Source organism: Oncorhynchus masou, chromosome 13 (assembly GCF_036934945.1).
Source record: "Oncorhynchus masou masou isolate Uvic2021 chromosome 13, UVic_Omas_1.1, whole genome shotgun sequence".
In the NCBI taxonomy this organism is placed as follows: Eukaryota; Metazoa; Chordata; class Actinopteri; order Salmoniformes; family Salmonidae; genus Oncorhynchus; species Oncorhynchus masou.
This window is the reverse complement of record NC_088224.1, coordinates 46,347,765-46,375,726: the sequence shown is the minus strand read 5'-3', so window position 1 is coordinate 46,375,726 and position 27,962 is coordinate 46,347,765. Positions and strand designations below refer to the sequence as shown.

Here is a 27,962-nt window from a genome sequence, read left to right as displayed (position 1 = left end):
CCTCATTACAGGTTATTATCACTAGTAGATTTTTACATAATCTCTATTTCACTGAAGGTTTGAAGCTCAACTTGTCATAATAAACAAAGTATGTATTTATACAGTGACTTCAGAAAGTAGTCACACCACTTGAAGTTTTCCACATTTTGTTGTGCTACAGCCTGAATTTAAAATTGATTACATGTATATTTTGCGTCACTGGCAAACACACGATACCACATAATGTTAAAGTGGAATTATGTTTTGACACATTTTTACAAATTAATTCATCCAGGTGGGCAAAGGAGACTTACCCAGAAAGACTCACAGCTGTAATCGCTGCCAAAGGTGATTCTAACATGTATTGACTAAGGGGTGTGAATACTTATATATAAATGAGATTTCTGTATTTCATTTTCAATACGTTTGCAAACATTTCTAAAAACATGTTTTCTCTTTGTCATTATGGGGTATTGTGTGTAGACGGGTGTTTTTGAATTCAGGCTGTAACACAACAAAATGTGAAACAAGTTTCCGAAGGCACTGTATAGCTCCATGTCCTGGTCGGTGGTGCTATGCGGTTGCACGTAATGATGCAACATGAGCTTTTTCTGATGGTTGTATTATTAATGATGCGACAATTTACAAATCATTAAACTACAATTAAGAAATTGTCTGTGTACATCTGACAAATAATTGCTAGTGTGTAAATAACCTGTGTGTTGGGCTGTACAGTACAACCCCTGTGTTCCCTTAAAGTAAGTGTCCAGGGTTTCCAGATTTCTCTGAAATATGACCTATAATTAATTACAATATCAGTGTAATAGTGTTCTTTCCCAGAAATGGTAACACAGTACATTAAAAAGCAGCTTCTCTGTGTTTGAGTGGTGTGGGCATATTACTGATAGTTAGAAATATCATAAAGAGTCATGCAAAAACAGCTTTCTACCACTCCCTTCAGGTTAGTTTAGTCAGGCAGCTGAAGCTAATTGACCAGCTCAGCCATTGGGCCAATGTGACTCATGTTAAATGAGGAAATATATGCTTTGGCCACAAATACTAATTCATGCTTTGGACACAAAACAAGAATAGGATGAGTCAACAACATTTTTTTTAACCTTTATTTAACTAGGCAAGTCTGTTAAGAACAAATTCTTATTTTTGACGGCCTAGGAACAGTGGGTTAATCTGTTGTTCTGCCTGTTCAGGGGCAGAATGAAAGATTTGTACCTTGTTAGCTCAGTGATTTGAACTTGCAACCTTCCAGTTGCTAGTCCACCACTCTAACCACTAGGCTACCCTGCCACCCCAGGGTGATTTGGGTATGAGTTTTTAAAAGGGAGATTTTCACTGGACAGTTATTTTAAGGCTTCCAAAATGTGTTAGTGGTCCAAATACAAACATACATAATACAATTGTACCATATTACATGCAAGTTATACAATTCAAGCCATTAGAATGGCTGGAGTAATAATAGTTATATTATCAAATAATAGTAGCTGTTTAATCAATAAAAGGTAGTAATATTAACAAAATAATATATAGCAAACAATAGTCACATGCTGTGTAACACTACTGGGCTAAGGGGTAAAGCAGTTTACAGACCTGGGTTCAAATACTATTTGAAATCATTTGGCCAAGATTTCCTTGCTTAATGGACCAATAGAATAGTCAAAAAACTGCAAAACCTGCCCATCTGGCACCCCAGGCGGGCTAGAGCAAACACTGAATGTATTTAAAAGATTTCAAATAGTATTTGAACCCAGGTCTGACAGTTTCATTGGAACTCAGGATCTTCAGATGAGTCACAGATAGCTATCAGTAATCAAGTAACTCTTGTGTTGGTTTTTGTCCAAGGATGTGGCCACTATGGTTAAGGCAACGGTATTAAGCCATGGCTAAGTCAATGGTTTTAAGCACTGGGAAAATAGTTGCAGGTCAAACAGGGTTTCTCAACACAGAGAACAGGGGTGTGACCAGGTAACGCAGCAAACCTGATGGTAGCAGAACCAGGAAGAAAACAAAAACAACAAAAATATACAACAACAAAAAAAGATTCCAAAAGGGTACTTCAGCTGCCCCCATAGTAGTATCCTTATTGGTTCCAGGTCGAACCCTTTTGGCCCTCTGTGGAAAGGGTTCTACATGGACAACCGTCAATAGGGACAACTGAAGAACCCTTTTAGGTTATAGATAGCAAAATAAATTCTAAGAGTGTCGAAAAAAATACCTGCACAATACCTAAACAATGGTCAAGTTTCTGTTGTCAGGTGTGATATCTCCAATAGGCTATAAGAGCCCCTTTTCTTAACGTTTGGGTGTGTTTTTTCCTTCCTTTCTTCCTGGTTCTGGTTCCGGTGGATTGGGTTGCATGGAGAAACGGCTTGGGCCCAATCTCAAGGGCCCCTAGGGGCCTTCCAGGGTCAGTGGCTTGCTGCTTGAGGGCTATTTCGGGCTCCCTTGGGGCCACAAGGGTCCCCTGGTGTTAATTCCATCCTGGGCCCCTTAATTATTTACTAGAAGGCCATTATTAGGACACACCACACCTGATCTTCCAGCTCCAAATCCATGGCTATTGGCTAGCTAGTAGCGGAAAGGAGTCCATAAACTCTAGATGCTGCTCTGCTTGGATCTTCCAGAAAATGAGATAGACAAAGCAAAGACAGAGAAAGACTAGTCTGAACTAAGTAAGAACCCCAGCAACACAATTTGTTTATTGTCATGACATGCCAGAGCTTCATTTCAATGACAGAGTTGCAATGGAAGAGAACAACGAGAGAGAGAGAGAGAGAGAGAGAGAGAACTTAAAATTCACTCTGTAAGCATTACAGCAACACTCATTAGTGTACAAGAATCCCAGTGTTGGTTTTAATAACCAGTGTTAAACTGAAACCAAGCACATCATTATCATATTTCCCAGCATGCTCTATTGCAGGTAGAGTTTTAGAATTGTTTCAATAAACAGTACCAGTAAAAAGTTTGGAAACACCTACTCATTCAAGGGTTTTTCTAGATTTGTACTATTTTTAATTTGAAATAACACATATGGAATCACGTAGTAAACAAAAAAGTTTTAAACAAATCAAAATATATTTTATATGTGAGATTCTTCAAAGTAGCAACCCTTTACCTTGATGACAGCTTTGCACAGTCTTGGTATTCTCTCAGCCAGCTTCATGAGGTAGTCACCTGGAATGCATTTCAATTAACAGGTGTGCCTTGTTAAAAGTCAATATGTGGAATTTCTTTCTTTCTTAATACGTTTGAGCCAATAATTTGTGTTGTGACAAGGTAGGGGTGGTATACAGAAGATAGCCCTATTTGGTAAAAGACCAATCTATATAATGGCAAAAACAGCAGAAATAAGCAAAGAGAAATCAGTCCATCATTACATTAAGACATGAAGGTCAGTCAATCCAGAAATTGTCAAAAACTTTGAGTTTATTCAAGTGCAATCGCAAAACCATCAAGCGCTATGATGAAACTGGCTCTCATGAGGACTACCACAGGAAAGGAAGACCCAGAGTTACCTCTGCTGCAGAAGATAAGTGCATTAGAGTTAACTGCACCTCAGATTGCAGCTCAAATAAATGCTTCACAGAGTTCAAGTAACAGACACGTCTCAAAATAAACTGTTCAGAGGAGACTGTGAATCAGGCCTTCATTGCCAAATTGCTGCAAAGAAACCAGTACTAAAGGACACCAATAATAAGAAGAGACTTTCTTGGGCCAAGAAACATGAGCAATGGACATTAGATCTGTGGAAATCTGTCCTTTGGTCAAATTAGTCAAAATTTGAGATTTTTGGTTCCAACCACCGTGTCTTTGTAAGACGCAGAGTAGGTGAATTGATTATCTCTGTATGTGTAGTTCCCACCATGAAGCATGGAGGAGGTGTGATGGTGCTTTTCTGGTGACACTGCCAGTGATTTATTTAGAATTCAAGGCACACTGAACCAGCATGGCTACCACAGGATTCTGCAACGATACGCCATCCCATCTAGTATGTGCTTAGTGGGACTATCATTTGTTTTTCAACAGGCTGTGTAAGGGCTATATACCAAGAAGGAGAGTGATGCAGTGCTGCATCAGATGACCTGGCCTCCAAAATCCCCTGACATCAACCCAATTGAGATGGTTTGGGATGAGTTGGACCGCAGAGTGAAGGAGAAGCAGCCAACAAGTGTTCAGCATATGTTGGGACTCCTTCAAGACTGTTGGGAAAGCATTCCAGGTGACTACCTCATGAAGCTGGTTGAGAGAATGTCAAGAGTGTCTAAAACTGTCATCAAGAACAAGGGTGGCTACTTTGAAGAATCTAAAATATAACATACATTTTGATTTGTTTAACACTTTTTTTGGTTACTACATGATTCCATATCTGTTATTTCATAGTTTTGATGTATTCACCATTATTCAACAATGTAGAAAATAGTACAAATCAAGAAAAACCCTTGAATGAGTAGGTGTGTTCAAACCTTTGACTGGTACTGTATATGTTTTTTGCATGTAATCCAATCTGTTACTTGGGACTCTCGCATCTGTTACTGAAATGGTTGTTCCAGTTAAGATGGTTTAGGTAGGGCCTCCCGAGTGGCACAGTGGTCTAAGGCACTGCCACTAGAGATCCTGGTTCAAGACCAGGCTCTGGCTGTGACCGGAAGACCCATGGGGTGGTGCACAATTGGCCGTTTGTCCCATTGTGCACTAGCGACTCCTGTGGTGGGCTGGGCGCAGTGTGCACTGACACAGTTGCGAGGTGTACGGCATTTCCTCTGACACATTGGTGTGGCTGGCTTCTGGGTTGAGCAGGCATTGTGTCAAGAAGCAGTGCGGCTTGGCTGGGTTGTGTTTTGGAGGACACACGGCTCTCGACCTTCGCCTCTCCCGAGTCTGTACAGCGAAGGGACAAGATTGTAACTACCAATTGGATACCACGAAATTGGGGAGAAAAAGGAATAAAAAAAGATGGTAGTGTCATATCTTAATCTTCTCAACACGGCAGTCAATAGGAGTTAAAGTTGTGGTTGATTAAAAATCCCAAATGTTTGATATCCCCAAGCAAGTATAATTTTGCTTGCAGGCCTGATGTGGCCTGTTTTTTAATATTTATTTTACTAGGCAAGTCAGTTAAGAACAAATTCTTATTTTCAATGACGGCCTAGGAACAGTGAGTTAATTGCCTGTTCAGGGGCAGAACGACAGATTTGTACCTTGTCAGGTCGGGGATTCAAACTTGCAACCTCTCGGTTACTAGTCCAATGCTTTAACCACTAGGCTACCCTGCCGCCCCGTGATGTGGCCTCTAAACCATGAGTTTCAGGTCACTGTATTAGGGTAAAACTAAGGCCTTGTGAATACATGTTGTATTGTGTTAAATAATTCAATTTTAATGAGAACATATTCACTTAGGACTTCACTTGGTGAAGGCCACAGGACTTAAAAATGATGAATGCAACAACCATGTTTCTGTCAGGAACAAATACAGTCATGGGTGGTAACTCTGCACATCACTTGAAAGGCAAGGCACTCTGGGAAATATGCAAATAAGGCTTTACACTAAGCAGTGTGTTAATTCAACACTGACAAGCGTGGACCGTATAGACACTGGACCAGGGTTAAATATAACACTGTCAGTGTTGATTTAACATTAGATAATTTGCTGTGTAGAATATGGCATGCATCCATGCATCTGTGCTTACTTGCATCATGCAAAGCCATTAAGCCAAGCATCCTTCTCAGAAGAACGAGTTGAGATGGCCTGACTTTGTACATTGTGGAATGTACTGTAGTATAGTTTTGCATTACGTCATTGTAGATATGCAAAGGGAGAGCGAAGGAATGCAAATATAACTCAATTTAGTATTGCATCATACAATGACACACATAGTGGCATGTGTGTCAGTGTATGTGAAGGTCATTGAGTTCTCCATGTGTGGAAATGTGCCAACATTTCAGAGGGTGTGTCAAAATGTCACAATGTCGCAGAATGTATTAAATATCCATATAATGAGCTATAGTGTGCTATATAGTGGGAAGTATATCAACATATAATGGCATGTACTGCTGTAATGTAAGTAATTATAGTGTAATGTATGTTAGTAACACTAAGTATACTGTATATCAAGAAAGTTTGGATTGAGGTTAATAGTATGTTGCAGTGTGTACTAGTGTATTTTAGGACCAAATACTGGGTGTATGTATGTGTGTATGAAAATAAATGTGTTATTGTGGGGTTCCAACATATACTGTAATGTTGTGGTATTATTGCAGCACACCTGTTTCAAGGGTGGGTTGTATTGTGTACTGTAGTGTGTATTAGGGTAGTGTGGTGTATATCAGTTTGGTGTTGGTGTGTAATTGTAATGTCCGGACAGGACCGGTAGTAAATTCCTATGACGCCTCCTCTATCTTCTCCCCGGCTGCTGCTGGCTCCTCCACATTTTCCGCCTCTTCCACCTTTTCTACCACTTCAACCTTCTCTTCCTCTACAGCTTTGGCTGCCTCTGGCTCTGCCTCCGCTTCTGCCTCCTCTTCCTCTACGTCTGCTGGCGTACTCCCGATCTCCTGTGCGGTGGCAGCGCTCTCGGCTGGCGTCTCCACGGCGGCAGTACATTGCACACTCAGGGAGGTTGCCAGGTAGCCCACCAGGTCCATGTACTCCTCGAAGTTGACTTTACCGTCCTGGTTGGAGTCCAGTCCCTGTCGCATTTTCTTCACCGCCTCGGAGCTGTCCGTGTCCTGGGTGCAGAGTAGATACAGAGACGGGCAGACATGACTCAGAGGCGACGCAAGCAGAGGTGACCTCAGTAGTAACTGACCCCTTACATCACAAGGTGCAGTATTGTTTTGTGTAGCATGATTAATAGACATACCTTGATTTAACCCAGTTTAAGAATTTATTCATTTTAGGTGCAACCCACCCTATTTTCTATGTTTTAGTCTCAAGGTCATCAGACTGCTAAACAGCCATCTCCAGCACATCAGAGGCAGCTGCCTATAGACATAGATTAGGAATCACTGGCCACTTTAAAAAGGTTTCAGTCTCATATGTATAAAATGCACACTATTCTACGGTATCTTAGTCACTTTTAAATTGTGTTTACATATTGCATCACCCATTTCAAATGTATATACTGTATTGTATTCTATACTTCACCTCTGACTGTTAAACAACCATCTCCAGCACATCAGAGGCTGCTGCCTACAGACATAGATTAGGAATCACTGGCCACTTTAAGGAAATTAAACACTTTAATAATGTCTCCGTATCTTGCATTACTGATCTCATATGTATAAATTGAAATGTGCTAAATACTATTCTACGGTATCTTAGTCACTTTAATTGTGTGTAAAAATTGTATCACCCATTTCATATGTACAGTGCCTTGCGAAAGTATTCGGCCCCCTTGAACTTTGCGACCTTTTGCCACATTTCAGGCTTCAAAACATAAAGATATAAAACTGTATTTGTTTGTGAAGAATCAACAAGTGGGACACAATGATGAAGTGGAACGACATTTATTGGATATTTCAAACTTTTTTAACAAATCAAAAACTGAAAAATTGGGCGTGCAAAATTATTCAGCCCCTTTACTTTCGTGCAGCAAACTCTCTCCAGAAGTTCAGTGAGGATCTCTGAATGATCCAATGTTGACCTAAATGACTAATGATGATAAATACAATCCACCTGTGTGTAATCAAGTCTCCGTATAAATGCACCTGCACTGTGATAGTCTCAGAGGTCCGTTAAAAGCGCAGAGAGCATCATGAAGAACAAGGAACACACCAGGCAGGTCCGAGATACTGTTGTGAAGAAGTTTAAAGCCGGATTTGGATACAAAAAGATTTCACAAGCTTTAAACATCCCAAGGAGCACTGTGCAAGCGATAATATTAAAATGGAAGGAGTATCAGACCACTGTAAATCTACCAAGACCTGGCCCTCCCTCTAAACTTTCAGCTCATACAAGGAGAAGACTGATCAGAGATGCAGCCAAGAGGCCCATGATCACTCTGGATGAATTGCAGAGATCTACAGCTGAGGTGGGAGCCTCTGTCCATAGGACAACAATTAGTCGTATAATGCACAAATCTGGCCTTTATGGAAGAGTGGCAAGAAGAAAGCCATTTCTTAAAGATATCCATAAAAAGTGTAGTTTAAAGTTTGCCACAAGCCACCTGGGAGACACACCAAACATGTGGAAGAAGGTGCTCTGTTCAAATGAAACCAAAATTGAACTTTTTGGCAACAATGCAAAACGTTATGTTTGGCGTAAAAGCAACACAGCTCATAACCCTGAACACACCATCCCCACTGTCAAACATGGTGGTGGCAGCATCATGGTTTGGGCCTGCTTTTCTTCAGCAGGGACAGGGAAGATGGTTAAAATTGATGGGAAGATGGATGGAGCCAAATACAGGACCATTCTGGAAGAAAACCTGATGGAGTCTGCAAAAGACCTGAGACTGGGACGGAGATTTGTCTTCCAACAAGACAATGATCCAAAACATAAAGCAAAATCTACAATGGAATGGTTCAAAAATAAACATATCCAGGTGTTAGAATGGCCAAGTCAAAGTCCAGACCTTAATCCAATCGAGAATCTGTGGAAAGAACTGAAAACTGCTGTTCACAAATGCTCTCCATCCAACCTCACTGAGCTCGAGCTGTTTTGCAAGGAGGAATGGGAAAAAATTTCAGTCTCTCGATGTGCAAAACTGATAGAGACATACCCCAAGCGACTTACAGCTGTAATCGCAGCAAAAGGTGGCGCTTCAAAGTATTAACTTAAGGGGGCTGAATAATTTTGCACGCCCAATTTTTCAGTTTTTGATTTGTTAAAAAGGTTTGAAATATCCAATAAATGTCGTTCCACTTCATGATTGTGTCCCACTTGTTGTTGATTCTTCACAAAAAATACAGTTTTATATCTTTATGTTTGAAGCCTGAAATGTGGCAAAAGGTCGCAAAGTTCAAGGGGGGCGAATACTTTCGCAAGGCACTGTATGTATATATATTCTTTATCCATTCCTTACTTATATGTACAGTTGAAGTCGGAAGTTTACATACACTTAGGTTGGAGTCATTAAAACTTGTTGTTCAACCACTCCACAAATTTCTTGTTAACAAACTATATTTTTTAGCAAGTTGGTTATGATATCTACCTTGTGCATGACACAAGTCATTTTTCCAACAATTGTTTATAGGCGGATTATTTCACTGTATCACAATTCCAGTGCGGGTACATCATGTTGTGGGGGTGCTTTGCTGCAGGAGGGACTGGTGCACAACACAAAATAGATGGCTTCATGAGGCAGGAAAATTATGTGCATATATTGAAGCAACATCTCAAGGCAACAGTCAGGAGGTTAAAGCTTGGTCGCAAATCGGTCTTCCAAATGGACAATGACCCCAAGCATACTTCCAAAGCAAAATGGCTTAAGGACAACAAAGTCAAGGTATTGGAGTGGCCATAACAAAGCCCTGACCTCAATTCTATAGAAAATTTGTGGGCAGAACTGAAAAAGTGTGTGCGAGCAAGGAGGCCTGACTCAATTACACCAGCTCTGTCAGGAGGAATGGGCCAAAATTCACCAAACTTATTGTGGGAAGCCTGTGGAAGTCTACCCGAAATGTTTGACCCAAGTTAAACGATTTAAAGGCAATGCTACCAAATACTAATTGAGTAAACTTTGCATGTAAACTTCTGACCCACTGGCAATGTGATGAAAGAAATAAAAGCTGAAATGAACCATTCTCTCTACTATTATTCTGACATTTCACATTCTTAAAGTGGTGATCCTAACTCACAATTCCTGACATTTAACCTAGTAAAAATTCGGTACCTTCCGGCATTTAGAAATTGTTCCCAAGGATGAACCAGACTTGTGGAGGTCTTGGCTGATTTCTTTTGATTTTCCCATGATGTCAAGCAAAAAGGCACTGAGTTTGAAGGTTGACCTTGAAATACATCCACAGGTACACCTCCAATTGACTCAAATGATGTCAATTAGTCTATCAGAAGCTTCTAAAGCCATGACATCATTTTCTGGAAATTTCCAAGCTGTTTAAAGACACAGTCACCTTAGTGTATGTAAACTTCTGACCCAGTGAAAATGTGATACAGTGAATTGTAAGTGAGATAATCTGTTTGTAAACAATTGTTGGAAAAATTACGTGCTAACAAGAAATTTGTGGTGTGGTTGAAAAACTAGGTTTAATGACAGCAACCTAAGTGCATGTAAACTTACAACTTCAACTACATATATATACATATATATATATATATATATATATATATATATACATACATACATACATATACATACATATACATACATATACATAAACTTACAACTTCAACTACATATATATATATATATATATATATATATATATATATATATACATATACATATACATATACATATCACCCTGTCACACACACTACTGTTCAAAAGTTTGATGTCACTTAGAAATGTACTTATTTTTGAAAAAAGAAAAAAAGAAAGAAAAGCACATTTTTTGTCCATTAAAATAACATCACATTGATCAGAAATACAATGTAGACATTGTAAATGACTATTGTAGCTGGAAACTGCAGATTTTTGTATGGAATATCTACATAGGCGTACAGAGGCCCATTATCAGCAACCATCACTCCTATGTTCCAATGGCACGTTTTGTTAGCTAATCCAAGATTATAATTTTAAAAGGCTAATTGTTCATTAGAAAATGCTTTTACAATTATGATAGGACAGCTGAAAACTGTTGTGCTGTTTAAAGAAGCAATAAAACTGGCCTGCTTTAGAATAGTTGAGTATCAGGAGCATCAGCATTTGTGGGTTCGATTACAGGCTCAAAATGGCCAGAAACAAAGATCCTCCTTCTGAAACTCGTCAGTCTATACTTGTTCTGAGAAATGAAGTCTATTCCATGCGAGAAATTGCCATGAAACTGAAGATCTCGTACAACGCTGTGTACTACTCCCTTCACAGAACAGCGCAAACTGGCTCTAACCAGAGGTGTGGGAGGCCCCAGTGCACAAATGAGCAAGAAGACAAGTACATTAGATTACATTAGAGTGTCTGGTTTGAGAAACAGGCGCCTCACAAGTCCTCAACTGGCAGCTTTATTAATTGTAACTACCCATCCCGGATCCGGGAGCGTTGTCATCAACTGACACTAATTAGCATATCGCAACGGACATAAATATTACTAGAAAATATTCATATTCATGAAATCACAAGTGAAATATATTGAAACACAGCTTAGCCTTTTGTTAATCACCCTGTCATCTCAGATTTTGAAAATATGCTTTACAGCCAAAGCAAGACAAGCATTTGTGTAAGTTTATCGATAGCATTATGCCTAGCTAGCAGCAGACAACCTGGTCACAAAAATCAGAAAAGCAATCAAATTAAATCATTTACCTTTGATGAGCTTCGGATGTTTTCACTCACAAGACTCCCAATTAGATAGCAAATGTTCCTTTTTCCCAAAAATATTATTTTTGTAGCCGAAATAACTCCGTTAGTTCTTCACGTTTGGCTGAGAATTCGGTCACGACAACGCCGAAAAATATTCCAAATTAGCTCCATAATATCGACAGAAACATGGCAAATGTTGTTTATAATCAATCCTCAAGGTGTTTTTCAAATATCTATTCGATAATATATCAACCAGGACAGGTGGCTTCTTAGTAGGAAAGAGAGAAACAATGGCTGCATTTGTCTTTTACGCACAAAACACTCTGAGAGACTCTAGTTGACCACTGATGCAATGTTGACGTTCAGGCTCATTTTTCAAAATAAAAGCCTGAAACTATGTATTGTGACACTAGAAACATTAGGGAAGCCATAGAAAAAGGAATCTGGTTGATATCTCATTCACTGCTCAATAGGGACGCATAGGAACGCAGAGCTTTCTAAATTAGAGTCCCTTCCTGATTGGATTTTTCTCAGGCTTTCGCCTGCAATATCAGTTCTGTTATACTCACAGACAATATTTTTACAGTTTTGGAAACTTTAGAGTGTTTTCTATCCTAAGCTGTCAATTATATGCATTATTCTAGCATCGTGTCCTGACAAAATAGCCCGTTTACTTTGGGAACATTATTTTTCCAAAAATGAAAATAGTGCCCCCTAGATTCAGCAGGTTAAATAGTACCCGCAAAACACCAGTCTCAACGTCAACAGTGAGGACCTGTTCTTGGCACAGTTGCAAAGAAAAAGCCATATCTCAGACTGGCCAATAAAAATAAAAGATTAAGATGGGCAAAAGAACACAGACACTGGACAGAGGAAGATAGGGAAAAACGTGTTATGGACAGACGAATCTAAGTTTGAGGTGTTCAGATCACAAAGAAGAACTTTCATGAGACGCAGAAAAAATGAAAAGATGCTGGAGGAGTGCTTGACGCCATCTGTTAAGCATGGTGGAGGCAATGTGATGTTCTGGGGGTGCTTTGGAAGTGGTAAAGTGGGAGATTTGTACAGGGTAAAAGGGAACTTGAAGAAGGAAGGCTATCACTCCATTTTGCAACACCATGCTATATCCTGTGGACAGTGCTTAATTGGAGCCAAATTCATCCTACAACAGGACAATGACCCAAAGCACAGCTCCAAACTATTTTTAACCTTTATTTAACTTGGCAAGTCAGTTAAGAACATTCTGTATTCTGTCTATAATGGAGTGCCCAGCACAGTCACCGGATCTCAATCTTATTGAGCTGTTATGGGAGCAGCTTGACCGTATGGTACGCAAGAAGTGCCCATCAAGCCGACCCAACTTGTGGAAGGTGCTTCAGGAAGCATGGGGTGAAATATCTTCAGATTACCTCAACAAACTGGAATGCCAAAGGTCTACAAAGCTGTATTGCTGCAAATGGAGGATTCTTTGACGAAAGCAAAGTTTGAAGGACACAATTATTATTTCAATTAAAAATCATTATTCATAATCATTATTTATAACCAACGTCTTGACTATATTTCCTATTAATTTTGCAACTAATTTCATTTATGTTTTCATGGAAAACAAGGACATTTCTAAGTGACCCCAAACTTTTGAACGGTAGTGTATATAACATTTTATTGGTTGCAAGAAGAATCACAAGCTTGATATGGTCATTGGAGTAAGGGACCAAACACTAAACATTTGACTACTTTATTCATAAGAATCTTTAGGTGTCAATAATTTTGACCCCTACCTTTTTGAGAAAACATTTTATTACTTGTTAAACAAAATCTCTTTCTCTGAGCAATTTAATTAGTATAAATAATATAGCTCAGCATTTGAATTACCTATTTTATATAGTCATTATTGATCCTCTTTATCAAGGGTGACAATAATTTCGGACCACCACTGTATGTGTGTACTTCGGAGGAGTTAGGATAAAGCAGACATACAATTGACGAATAAAGTGATATTAAGCTTAACAAATATAGCTTCAGAAAGGTGTAGTATTTATAGCTGGTGAGTGTGGAGGCTGCTGTCTAACTGACCATCATGATGTTGTGGAGTTGGCTCTTCACCAGCTTCTGGAAGTCATTCCCTCCCAAACTCTCCTTCCCCTTGGCTGACTTCAGGAAGACACCAACTATAGTCTGAATGGCCGACTCCATGACTGCTCTCTCTGCCCAGAGAAAGAAGGGTAAGGTGTGGTAAGTTTTTTTTGACAAGGTGGTTGAGAGAGAGAGAGAGAGAGAGAATTTTATTTGTCACGTGCCGAATGCCTTAGTGAAATGCTTACTACAAGCCAAAACAGTTGTAAGAAATAAATGTAAGAAATAATTAAAGAGCAGCAGTAAAATAACAATAGCGAGGCTATATACAGGGGGTACTGGTACAGAGTCAATGTGCGGGGGCACCGGTTAGTCGTGGTAATCGAGGTAATATGTACATGTAGGTAAAGTTATTAAAGTGACTATGCATAGATAATAACAGAGAGTAGCAGCAGCGTAAACGGGGGGGAATAGTCTGGGTAGCTATTTGATTAGATGTTCAGGAGTCTTATGGCTTGGGGGTAGAAGCTGTTTTAGAAGCCTCTTCGACCTAGACTTGGCGCTCCGGTACCACTTGCCATGCGGTTGCAGAGAGAACAGCCTACGACTAGGGTGGCTGGAGTCTATGACAATTTTTATGGCCTTCCTCTGACACAGCCTGGTATAGAGGTCCTGGATGGCAGGAAGCTTGGCCCCAGTGATGTACTTGCGGTCAGAGACCGAGCAGTTGCCTAACCAGGCAGTGATGCAACCCGTCAGGATGCTCTCGATGGTGCAGCTGTATAAATCCTTTTGAGGATCTGATGACCCATGACATATCTTTTCAGTCTCTTGAGGGGGAATAGGTTTTGTTGTGCCCTCTTCACAACTGTCTTGATGTGTTTGGAACATGTTTTTTTGCTAGTGATGTGGACACTAAGGAACTTGAAGCTCTCAACCTGCCCCACTAGAGCCTCGTTGATGAGAATGGGGGCATGCACGGTCCTCATTTTCCTGTAGTCCACAATCATCTCCTTTATCTTGATCACGTTGAGGGAGGGTTTATTTTATTCTGGCACCACACCGCCGCGTCTCAGATCTCCTCCCTAGTCGTTGTCGGTGATCAGACCTACCACTGTTGTTTCATCTGCAAACTTAACGAGGGTGTTGGAATCGTGCCTGGCAGTGCAGTCATGAGTGAACAGGGAGTACAGGAGGGGACTGAGTATGCACCCCTAATGGGCCCCTGTGTTGAAGATCAGTGTGGCGGATGTGTTATTACCTACCCTTACCACCTGGGGGCGGCCCGTCAGGAAGTTCAGGATCCAGTTGCAGAGGGAGGTGTTTAGTCCCAGGGTCCTTAGGTTAGTAATGAGTTTTGAGAGCACTATGGTGTTGAACGCTGAGCTGTAGTCAATGATTAGCATTCTCACATAGTTGTTTCTTTTGTCCAGGTGTGAAGGAGCAGTGTGGAGTGCAATAGAGATTGCATCATCTGTGGACCTGTTGGGGCGGTGTGCAAATTGGAGAGGGTCTAGGGTTTCTGGGATAATGGTGTTGATGTGAGCCATGACCAGCCTTTCAAAGCATTTCATGGCTACAGATGTGAGTGCTACGGGTCGGTAGTCATTTAGGCAGGTTACCTTAGTGTTCTTGTGCACAGGGACTATGTTGGTCTGCTTGAAACATGTTGGTATTACAGACTCAGACAGGGATAGGTTGAAAATGTCAGTGAAGACACTTACCAGTTGGTCAGAGCATGCTCAGAGTACACGTCCTGGTCATCCATCTGGCCCTGCGGCCTTGTGAATGTTGACCTGTTTAAAGGTCTTACTCACATCGGCTGCGGAGAGCGTGATCACACAGTCGTCTGGAACAGCTGAAGCTCTCATGCATGTTTCAGTGCTACTCGCCATGAAGCAAGCATAGAAGTAATTTAGCTCGTCTGGTAGGCTCATGTCACTGGGCAGCTCTCGGCTGTGCATCTCTTTGCAAGCCCTTCCACATCCGATGAGCGTCGGAGCCGGTGCAGCACGATTCGATCTTAGTTGATGCTTTGACTGCTTGATGGTTCATCGGAGGACATAGCGGGATTTTTTTAAAGAATCCGGGTTAGAGTCTCGCTCCTTGAAAGCGGCAGCTCCACCCTTTAGCTCAGTGCGGATGTTGCCTGTAATCCATGGCTTCCTGTTGGGGTATGTCACTGTAGGGTCGACGTCATCGATGCAATTATTGATGAAGCCAGTGACTGATGTGGTGTACTCCTCAATGCCATTGGAAGAATCCCGGAACATATTCCAGTCTGAGAGTCACTGGTGCTTCCTGTTGTCTGTTTTGCTTGTTGAGCAGGAATCAGGAGGATAGAATTATGGTCAGATTTGCCAAATGGGGGGCGAGGGAGAGCTTTGTACACGTCTCTCCAGATCCTCTCAAGTTCTGTCAGGTTGGATGGGAGCGTTGAGGCACAGCAATTTTCAGGTGTCTCCAGAAATGTTTGATCTGGATCAATTCCGGGCTCTGGCTGGGCCACTCAAGGACATTCAGAGACTTCTCCCGAAGCCACTCCTGCATTGTCTTGGCTGTGTGCTTAAGGTCATTGTCCTGATGGCAGGTAAACCTTCGCCCCAGTCCGAGGTCCTGAGCAATATGGAGCAGGTTTTTATCAAGGATCTCTCTGTACATTACTCCGTTCATCTTTCCTTCGATCCTGACTAGTCTCCCAGTCTCTGCCACTGAAAAACAACCCTTAACCAGATGCTGCCACCACCATGTTTCACCATAGGGATGCCAGGTTTCCTCCAGACGTGACGCTTGACATTCAGGCCAAATAGTTCAATCTTGTTTTTTTCAGACCAGAGAATCTTGTTTCTCATGGTCTGAGAGTCCTTTAGGTGCTTTTTGAAAAACTCCAAGCGGGCTGTAATGTGCCTTTTACTGAGGAGTGGCTTCCGTCTGGCCACTCTACCATAAAGGCCTGATTGGTGGAGTGCTGCAGAAATGGTTGTCCTACTGGAAGGTTCTCCCATATCCACAGAGGAACTCTTAGAGTTCTGTCAGAGTGACCATCGGGTTCTTGTTCACCTCCCTGACCAAGGCCCTTCTCCTGCAATTCCTCAGTTTGGCTGGGCGGCCAGCTCTAGGAAGAGGCTTGGTGGTTCCAAACTTCTTCCATTTAAGAATGATGGAGGCCACTGTGATCTTGCGGACCTTCAACGCTGCAGACATTTTTTGGTACCCTTCACCAGATCTGTGCCTCGACACAATCATGTCTCGGAGCTCTACGGACAATTCCTTCGACATCATGGTTTCGTTTTTGCTCTGACATGTACTGTCAATTGTGGGACCTTATATAGACCAAATCATGTCCAATCAATTGAATTTACCACAGGTGGACTCAATTGAATTTACCACAGGTGAGATCAAGTTTTAGAATCAACAACTTGTAGAATTTCTCCAATTAAGTAGAAACTAGAGGTCGACCAATTATGATTTTTCAACGCCGATACCGATACCGGTTATTGGAGGACCAATAAAAAGCCGATACCGATTAATTGGACGATTTTTTACATTTATTGTAATAATGACAATTACAACAATACTGAATGAACACTTATTTTAACTTAATATCAATAAATCAATAAAATTAATTTAGCCTCAAATGAATAATGAAACATGTTCAATTTGGTTAAATAATGCAAAAACAAAGTGTTGGAGAAGAAAGTAAAAGTGCAATATGTGCCATGTAAGAAAGCTAACGTTTAAGTTCCTTGCTCAGAACATGAGAACATATGAAAGCTGGTGGTTCCTTTTAACATGAATCTTCAATATTCCCAGGTAAGAAGTTTTAGGTTGTAGTTATTATAGGAATTATAGGACTATTTCTCTCTATGCCATGTGTATTTCATATACCTTTGACTATTGTATGTTCTTATAGGCACTTTAGTATTGCCAGTGTAACAGTATAGCTTCCGTCCCTATCCTCGCTCATCCCTGGGCTCGAACCAGGAACACAACGACAACAGCCACCCTCGAAGCAGCATTACACATTCAGAGCAAGGGGAACAACAACTCCAAGTCTCAGAGCAAGTGACGTTTGAAAGGCTATTAGCGCGCACCCCGCTAACGAGCTAACAATTTCACATTGGTTACACAAACCTAATCTCGGGAGTTGATAGGCTTGAAGTCATAAACAGCGCAATGTTTCACACACAACGAAGAGCTGCTGGCAAAACGCACGAAAGTGCTGTTTGAATGAATGCTTACGAGCCTGCTGCTGCCTACCACCGCTCAGTCAGAATGCTCTATCAAATAATAGACTTAATTATTTTATTTTACCTTTATTTATATATATATAACATAATAACACACAGAAATACAAGCCTTAGATCATTAATATGGTCGAATCCGGAAACTATCATCTCGAAAACAAGACATTGTGACACAATTTCACCTGGTTAATATTGCCTGCTAACCTGGATTTCTTTTAGATAAATATGCAGGTTTAAAAATATATACTTCTGTGTATTGATTTTAAGAAAGGCATTGATGTTCATGGTTAGGTACACAATGGAGCAACGATATGCACCACATCGATTATATGTAACGCAGGACACGCTAGATAAACTAGTAATATCATCAACCATGTGTAGTTAATTAGTGATTATGATTGATTGATTTTTATAAAATAAGGTTAATGCTAGCTAGCAACTTACCTTGGCTTACTGCATTCGCGTAACAGGCAGTCTCCTCATGGAGTGCAATGAGAGGCAGGTGGATAGAGCGTTGGACTAGTTAACAGGTTGCAAGATTGAATCCCCTGAGCTGACAAGGTGAAAATCTGTTGTTCTGCCCCTGAACGAGGCAGTTAACCCACCGTTCCGAGGCCGTCATTGAAAATAAGAATGTGTTCTTAACTGGCTTGCATAGTTAAATAAAAGATTAAATAAAGGTGTGTATATTTTTTTGTTATGAAAACTTGAAATCGGCCCTAATTAATCGGCCATTCTGATTAATCGGTCGACCTCTAGTTGAAACATCTCAAGGATGATCAATGGAAACGAGATGCACCTGATCTCAATTTCAAATTTTTGTTTTTAATACATGGCAAACATTTCTAAAAACCTGTTTTCGCTTTGCCATTATGGGGCATTGTGTGCAGATTGATGAGGAACATTTTTATTTATATTTTGGAATAAGGCTGTAATGTAACTAAATGTGGAAAAAGGGTAGGGGTCTGAATACTTACTGAATGCACTGTAATTATTTTCGTGACAATCTAATTTAAGGAGACAAAGATAGGCACCACAGTGGAAAAATAAACAGTGAATCTCCCTGAGATATATAAAGGCTTGTCGTTTCAGGTGTTGTGTCTGGAACTTCTTGGTAGGATAGGGTAGGTAGGCGACAGACAGGCGATGCGCGATAAACTAAGAAGGTGATAGAGAGTCTGACTGAGAGACGAGCGGCGATGCACAATGGAAGTTCTGATCTTTGATAGGTCATCTGATCTACTGAAGCCACCACACAGCCAGGGCTTCAGATTACCTCAGGGATTACCTGCCTGCTCTCAACCTTTTTCTAGCTCTCTCTTGCGATCTCTCTCTCTTTCTTTATGTCTCTCTCTTGCTTCCTCTATCTCTCTTTTTCATTCTTTATCTGTCTCGCTCTGTCTCTTTTATCTCTCTCTCTATATCTGTTACCTTACTCACACCCTTATGCACAGTACACACTCATGTGATTTTAAAAGGCATTTCAAGATTTTGTGAGGGACAGACATTTTACATAGCGAATATGTTAGTGTGTGTGTGTGTGCGTGGATCCGTGTTTGTGTGTGCTGTATGCCCCTGAGTTTATATATGAGTAATACGGTTGTATGTACAGTATCAGTCAAAAGTTTGGACACACCTACTCATTCAAGGATTTTTCTTTATCTTTACTATTTTCTACATTGTAGAATAATAGCGAAGGCATCAAACTATTAAATAACACATATGGAATCATGTAGTAACTAAAAAAGTGTTAAAACTAATCTAAATATATTTTAGATTTAATATTCTTCAAAGTGGCCACCATTTGCCTTGACAACAGCTTTGCACACGCTTGGCATTCTCTCAACCAGCTTCACCTGGAATGCTTTTCCAACAGTCTTGAAGGAGTTCCTACATATGCTGTGCACTTTTTGGGTGCTTTTCCTTCACTCTACAGTCCAACTCATCCAGAACTATCTCAATTGAGTTGAGGTTGGGTGATTGTGGAGGCCTGGTCACCTGATGCAGCACTACATCACTCACCTTCTTGGTCAAGTAGCCCTTACACAGCCTGGAGGTGGGATGGCGCAAACCAGATGGGATGGCGTATTGCTGCAGAATGCTGTGGTAGCCATGCTGGCTAAGTGTGCCTTGAATTCAAAATAAATTACAGACAGTGTCACCAGCGAAGAACCCCCGCACCATCACACCTCCTCCTCCATGCTTCACGGTGGGAACCACACATGCGGCGATCATCAGTTCACCTACTCTGAGTCTCACAAAGACACAGCGGTTGGAAGAAAATATTTCAAATTTGTACTCATCAGACCAAAGGGCAGATTTCCACCGTTCTAATGTAAATTGCTCGTGGTTCTTGGTCCAAGCAAGTCACTTCTTATTGGTGTCCTTTAGTAGTGGTTTCTTTGCAGCAATTCGACCATGAAGGCCTGAACAGTTGTTGAGATGTGTGTGTTACTTGAACTTTGTGAAGCATTTATTTGGGCTGCAATCGGGGGGTGCAGTTAACTCTAATGAACTTATCCTCTGCAGCAGAGGTAACTCTGGGGCTTCCTTTCCTGTGGCGGTCCTCATGAGAGCCAGTTTCATCAATATAGCTTGATGGTTTTTGCGACTGCACTTGAAGAAACTTTCAAAGTTCTTGAAATTTTTCGGATTGACTGACCGTCATGTCTTAAAGCAATGATGGACTGTCGTTGCTCTTAGCTTTTTTGAGCTGTTCTTGCCATAATATGGACTTGGTCTTTTACCAAATAGGGCTATCTTCTGTATACCACCCCTACCTTGCCACAACACAACTGATTGGCTCAAATGCATTAAGAAGGAAAGGAATTCCACAAATTAACTTTTAATTAAGCACACCTGTTAATTGAAATACATTCCAGGTGACTACCTAATGAAGCTGGTTGAGAGAACGCCAAGAGTGTGCAAAGCTGTCATCAAGGCAAAGGGTGGCTATTTTGAAGAATCTAAAATCTAAAATATATTTAGATTTGTTTAACACTTTTTTGGTTACTACATGATTCCATATGTTTAATTTCATAGTTTTGATGTATTCACTATTATTCTACAATGTAGAAAATAGTTCAAATAAAGAAACTCATTCCAGGGGTTATGTGTTTCCAAATGTTTGCCTGGTACTGCATGTAATATAGGCCATGAGTGTAGGACTGATTGCACGAGATATGCGTGATATGTGTCCTATTACTCACAATAGACAGCTGTATGTGTAAGATTGCCCTCACACTGAACAAAAAAATACAATGCATGCCAGTGAGTGACACATCCATGCAGGAATTTCATAAATTTTTGTCAGTGGAGATCAGTTAAACATGATAGGATTTTACAGGCCAACTCTGCACCAAACTAGTGAACGGAGATGTTAAGTTGGCCAACCTCACTCGTTTGTCAACTTATTTAAATGTAGCACACAAAGTACCCACACACATCTGCCAAGAAAAAGCATACACTGTAAAGGGGTTACTGTGAATTTGACAGTAGTTTACAGGCAGCTCGGTGGCACGTGAAAATCTGTATTTCATATTACAGTACACCTACTGTAATATAGATACGGTATCAAAGAAAGTCCTGTGTAATGATACACAGTACAATAAAGTAATATTCACTGTATTATACTGTAAAAAAGTAAATGCTACCATAATCGGAATGAATGAATGGATGAATTAAATGTTTTTTACTGTAAATACTAGGGATTGGTGCAAGTAGATTAGATCCTAAGTGTTTACACATTACAGTACAGCATATTACTGAATATTTGGTGTTTAATTTCACTTGCACTTATAGAGGTCTTAAAGAAAGGTCTAAGCCATCTGACCAAGATGTTTTAATGGGGTCCAGTTTAAGGAGCTCCTTTAGCACCTCGGACTCAGTGACCGCCTGCAGGAAGAAACTTTGTAGCGGGGCTGGGGAATAAGATGGAGAAGCGTCGGGGCTAGTCGCATTAGAAGGGGTGAAAGATGAGGAAATGTTGGACGGGCCAGGAGGCATGGCTGAGTAAAATAGGAATCCTGACTTAATGAAGTGGTGATTAAAGTGCTCAGCCATGTGCTTCTTGTTACAGTGTACCTTATAGCTTTTTACAATAGACTTTCGCTTGTTAAATCTGTTTTTGGAAATCCGAGGGGGCTTTTGAGAAGGTAAATAAATCTGCCATTGTAAAGAAACATGTCACACTTCAGCACCCCCTCATCACCTTCTTCTCCCCTCTCTTCCAACCCCTCCTTCTCCTATTGCAATCACCACATCCACAGGCAATTAGGAAACATGGATATTAGCCTAATTATGCTGATAAAGAGTGAGTGCAGCATATTAAAAGCTATACTTTCATTGTCCACTCTGACAAGCTCCAAGAAATACTGTCACCCGCAACCAGTACTAAGTCTGACCCTGTGGTTCTAACACTCTTTACTGTTGCTAAATCTACATTAACACCATACATTGATTGATACCAATTACCGAAGAGACATGTGTTATTATGTGGTTATATATAGACCTACCATATATGTGATTGAAAAGAGGCAACTGATAAGGGTAAATTCCAATGAGAGTGTAGTAGTTACTCTCTGTATTTTTATAGACTTGAGGCATTAGAGTAGGCTGTTTGGATAAACATATATTCTTTCTGATTATTGAAATGTAAAAAGTTGTACAGTTAGATTGTTTTTAATTGCACTATGACATGCAAAATCTAAATATGGCCCCAATGAAAAGGTGAAGCCCAAGGAGAAACATTGAATAGTAGGCCTAACGGATCCATGCGCACCAGAGTTCACACCTTTGCGGATGTTTGCCTACATGAACCACAATGACCCGTCATTCCCTGGTAATCCTCAAACTCTTTACAACAAAACCCACAGTCACTATTCTTTCACTTACATTTCTGTCCTATTCTTACATGTATTATTTACTTGGTGGACTGGCTGCAACCTGGCTATGCCTTCTCACAGTCAAGGTCAGTGACAGTCAACCTCATCTCCAAACTAATGAACACAGGGCTTCTATTACTTAGCCAACGTCACAAGGACAGCTCTGACCCCACCTCAGTTCCGACACACACCAACTATTATGTCGAGCAAAGGCCAAAAAACAACTCAGCAAATAATTAAATATAGACACCCAGAGGTTTTTCGTTTCACTCCAGAGCCCAAAGTAGATTGAGTGTTGCCTTTCCAAATGGGCGAATGTGATACAGTACGTGCTCTGAGTAATGACAATACTACCGCTTGTGTGGCATGAAATATTAAGAGAGGAACAAGTTAGGTTGTGGCTATATACTTTAGCTAAAATGCAAAAAGTTGTCTGTGATGAGATTCGAACTCGCAAGGGTGGTTGAGTGGGTGTATAACGCAAACGTCTAGCAACCCAAAGGTCACAGACAACTTTAGCATTTTAGCAACTTTCAATTACTTACTACTTTTTAGATACTTTGCAACTACTTAGCATGTTAGATAACCCTTCCCCTAACTCTAATATTAACCCTTTTAACTAACCCTTCCCCTAACCTTAACCTTAACCCTTCCCCTAAACCTAACCTTAATAACCCTTTAACCTAACTCCTAAACTTAACCCTAACCCCTAGTCTAGCTAACATTAGAAAGCTAATTAACGTTAGCCACCTAGCAACATAGCTAAATTCGTAACATTTGATAGGTTTTGCAAATTCGCAACATATAATACAAATCATACAAAATGGGTGATGTACATCCACAATTAATAGATACCACCGTAACATGTCATACTAAATGAAGTGTTTCGCATTTATGTACAGAACAATACGAAATGCTCTGAGGCCAGGTTGATTGGAGAGCCAGCAAGTCTTAAACCTTTAATTACAGTAAAATACTGTGAAATACAAATCCTTCCCCTCAACTAATTTAATGAATCCATTAATTCATTCCGATTACGGTAGCATTTACTTTTACAGTTGAATACAGTCATGTACTGTGCGTCAATTAAAGTGCTTGCTTTGATACAATATTACAGTAGGTGTACTATACTGTAATATGAAATACAGGTAACATCTTTACAGTGTAGGTTTAATATGTTCTTTAAATAGTCAATACATTTTAGGCCAGTTGTACAAACCAAACAGGCTCATATTGCTCATGGTAGGCTAGATGATCGATCCGTTTTACAAAAGAGGCACACTTATCGGCTATTTTTGGGTTGAGAGTGCACTCGCTATGACTGATCAATAATGATCAATCAAGAAGGGCTATGTGTTTATGATAAATAATGCACTACTGACATATAGTTAAATCGTTTTTGCCCTTAAAAATCGAACGTTATTTGCTACTTTAAAAAAAAACCCCAGTCTTTCTTGAAGTCTCCAACAGCTTCGTCATTGGCACTGTCTCTTAGAGCGTATACGTTTCACGAAACAGTTCCTGCAAGGGTGTATCTAAAACGTGGCATAAGCGTTATGATTTAAGCACGTTTACAGTGCAAAACTTTTTCAATAAAGCATGAACAAAATATGTAACTCACCATATACTTCCTACAGGGCAAGCAAACAGTTCAAATGTGCCCAATATTGTGTTTATTTTCCCGTCTATGTCCTCGGTTTGAGAACCCCCCCAAAAACGTGCCAAACGAGAGCTGCAGAATCTCTTCCTTGATTTAGTTTTTTCTTAAACTTTTTTCCCCTGACAAGTCAAAGGGCGTGTACCTGGGAGAGTGCGAAAGTGGGGAATGTGTAAGAGACGTAAAACAACTTTTATATGAGTGGGTAAAATGTATATCAACCTTGGAACATATTTTCTCTCTATTCTATTATCTTTGGCATGTGGTGCTAGTTTATGTCGTCTGATTTGCTTTGTTCCAGGCCAATAATTTGAGTAGGAGGGATGTTCAGATTAATAGATGAGACAGGGAGAGATTTGAGTGTTGAGTTGCTTTTAAACCCTTTATATCCAAAATTAACTGCCAGTTTCATTTTATGAAATTAACACAAGTTTAGACTTACACCTAGATCACACCAACACTGTCATTCCATAAAATGGTACACAACATCTGGATATGTGTGCAGCAAAGTTCAACATTCATCCTCTACTACCATTTCTGTTATACCTTTGATGCATACAGTTTGATGCATACTTTCGATAAATCCTACATACGCACCACACAGAACGCACTGACATTTTCTCTGCAACAAAATGCTGCAAGGCAAATGCAGCGTTCCATTGGAAATGAATGTACTGTGGGTGTGATTGAGGCATTAGGCTAATTTGTGGACAGTAGTGATCTTTATCCCTCTCATACACCCAGACTCAAGTCAAGCAAGTGGTAACTGCTTTAGGAGGATGTCCATACCACTCCAGGACCACTGCAGTGAAATGCATGTGCTCTCTCTCTCTCTCACACACACACACACAACCTTTGATCCCACTTAGAAGTCTAGTCCTGCCCAATCTCTTGCCCTGGGGGAGTGTCACGCTGTTTCTCATTGCTGACAGTGATTTGTCAGCCGTCACGCCCACACTGGCACCTTGTGTTTAAATAGGATATAAAGTCCACAGTCTGATGCCCAGTATCAAAATTGCAATGGAAACATCTACTTCCCCATATAGTGCACTATTTTTAACCATTCACTAAACAAACAAAATGTACATGTAATTAAACAATAGAGTACATGGACAGGCAAGCACCTTTCCTGTACCCAATGTATTGTTGTTGACCTAGGATAAAATGTAGACTGGTAATGGAGACATAGAGATGGTAGTTAGCAGCAGGGATGTAGACTGCACTTACATCACTGTGTAACAATTGGAAAGGCTGCTTTGTACAGGCATTATGAACCCCTATAGGATCGCTGTAACTCATGTAATTGTGGGAGTAGTATAGTGTTACTATCCAATTATGCTATTAAATAAAGGTTGTAATACACCCACACTAAATGAGAGGATGTACAAAAGGGTGGTGGATAGTGCCGGACTGGGACCAGAAATCTCCCCCCCGGCATTTCCAACGAGCAGGCCCATTTTCCCCCCTCTAGGCCTCCAATGCACCATTTAGACAGGCCCATTGAGCTAAAGATGGACCAGCTAATCTGGCGTTTTCCAGAATTGCCCTATGGCCAGTGCGTCTCTGAGTAATAGATGTCAATGAACCAAAAATAGACAGAAGGAGAGTTAAGTCTCCTGCATTAGAAGATGATCAACTGAATAATTGTGCATGTCAATTCAGATTAAAAGCTTGCCACACAGCTACATAGAGGATCATTTAATTGCACATTGATACACATCCAACGGAATCCCACATTTTGTTTTTATTGGCTAAAAGCCCCCTTGTTTGTTGGCAAGTTTTCCAATCAGCTGTCAGAACTGTCAGCTCCCTGTCGTTGTTTTCATCCAACGAACCTACGAGCTGCTCGATGACGCCTTTATCGCTGGTATTCTGCAGGCAATCAGAGAGGAAAGAGGGGACTGACCCATTCAGGCCCAGACTGGGTTAGCAATGAGCTGCATGGAAAGGCTACTCTGCCATCTAATGGTCAGGAATACTACAGATCATATGGCACTGAGTCGGAGTTCGACAAACTTTGGTTAGTGTCATTTTGCAGAATAAAATGGAAGGTTTATGCCAGAGCAAATATCCGTGATGTGTCCCAAAAAGCATCCTATTCCCTATATAGTGCACTACTTTGGGTGCGTGAGTGTGTGTTTGGGTATGCAAGCTCATCCGAGAGCAATAGAAATTGCACAGACAAGGATTAGGCCTGCAATCACCCACATATAGGATGCTTGTTATCAGGCTGTCATTCATCCACTCACTCACTGCTCTAATAATGTACTGCGAAATGGATGCCAAGTGGGTGCTAAAGAGGGCCAAGGCTACATCCCAAATGGTACACTATGCCCGATGTAGTGCACTACTTATGACCATTTACCTTAACAAAAGCAGGTAGTTGAGAGGCCACCAGGCTGCTGAACTCCTCTTTGTTCAGGGTGTTTGAGGATCCATCATTCCCAGCAAAGGTCTTGAACTGGGAGACAACTACGTTGATGACAGAGTCCATTGTATTGATTCAATATGGAGATGCAAATACATGAGAAACAAACAAGTCTGCTTATAAAGTCTATACATGTTACATTTATATCCATTGTAGAGATACTGAAATAAAGCCAGCAACTAAATCATGGTAATCCAGAAAACGACAAAATCAGATTGAGAGAGGAAAGACAAAACAGTATTAAAAGGAAAACCCGTCATATTTCATCCCACCTTGTGAGGTATGGTCTGGTTGCAGCAGCCAGCAGGGGTGCAGAATCGTTGTCTCTCCACTCTTTCCTTTTTTTTTTCTCCATCCTGTTCACTATGTAGCTCGGCCTAGTGCGGAGGCCCAGTATTAGAGCCTCTGCCTGACCAGGTGTTTGTGGGATGTAGAATGCTAGGTGAGGCGGCAGGGTAGCCTAGTGGTTAGAGCTTTGGACTAGTAACTGAAAGGTTGCAAGTTCAAATCCCCAAGCTGACAAGGTACAAATCTGTCGGCCGTCATTGAAAATAAGAATTTGTTCTTAACTGACTTGCCTAGGTAAAATAAAGGTAAAATAAATAAATAATACAGCCTCTTCGGGTTTAAAGTGTTGGACAGGAAACATCCATCATTACTGACTGTTCATCTGGTCAGGATCTGTCCAGTCACTCATAGGTTACGTCCCCAACGGCACCCTACTCCCCGTTCAGGCCATTTGTATAGTACCCTGGTCAAAAGTAGTGGACTATAAAGGGAATAGGGTGCCATATGGGAAGGTTACGTCCCCAACGGCACCCTACTCCCCATTCAGGCCATTTGTATAGTACCCTGGTCAAAAGTAGTGGACTATAAAGGGAATAGGGTGCCATATGGGACACACATAGAGTGCTAAGGGGGTGTGTTACGTGTCGTCATGTGCATGTTTCTTTGAGGTTCTTAGTTTCATTATTACTTACAAGGGATTAGTCTGCGTCATAAATGTCTAGTAATGTGGACACAAAAGATTAATTCCACACATTTATGCACTTCCCCCTCCTCCGCCAGTAGTGTTAGTGACATACACCTAAGCCTTGTTCACACTGCCTAAATTCTCAAATCAGTTGTTAATCAAATTCATTTTAGAATACTGATTGTCCAAACAGCAAGTTAAGTGACCAAATTGTATATATGCGTGTTCAGACAACAGTTATTTGCTGATATGGCTATTTGTCATAGTAACGACAGGTGTGAGCACATTGG

General features: G+C 40.7%; 2 protein-coding genes across 2 annotated transcripts; both read right to left on the bottom strand.

Moving 5' to 3' along the window:
* Positions 1-2,660: 2,660 nt before the first annotated feature.
* s100u (S100 calcium binding protein U) lies at positions 2,661-24,394 on the bottom strand. Its single transcript, XM_064984038.1, has 3 exons — positions 24,236-24,394; positions 13,485-13,615; positions 2,661-6,720 (listed from the first exon to the last, which is right to left on the bottom strand). The coding sequence occupies exons 2-3, from the start codon at positions 13,602-13,604 to the stop codon at positions 6,373-6,375; spliced, it is 468 nt and encodes a 155-aa protein (XP_064840110.1). The 5' UTR covers positions 13,605-13,615; positions 24,236-24,394; the 3' UTR covers positions 2,661-6,372.
* Positions 24,395-26,022: 1,628 nt separating this feature from the next.
* s100a11 (S100 calcium binding protein A11) lies at positions 26,023-26,879 on the bottom strand. The gene is given in 3 exon segments (XM_064982670.1): positions 26,023-26,071; positions 26,073-26,143; positions 26,637-26,879. Coding segments are annotated over 3 exon segments (249 nt in total). The 5' UTR covers positions 26,766-26,879.
* Positions 26,880-27,962: the final 1,083 nt, after the last annotated feature.

What these genes read in the sequence shown, in the direction of transcription:
- s100u (XM_064984038.1), bottom strand. Translation starts at nt 13,604, where the DNA reads ATGGAGTCGGCCATTCAGACTATAGTTGGTGTCTTCCTGAAGTCAGCC. An exon ending in AACTCCACAACATCATGATG is followed by an intron (nt 6,721 to 13,484) that starts GTCAGTTAGACA and finishes CTCTGCACCCAG; the next exon opens with GACACGGACAGCTCCGAGGC.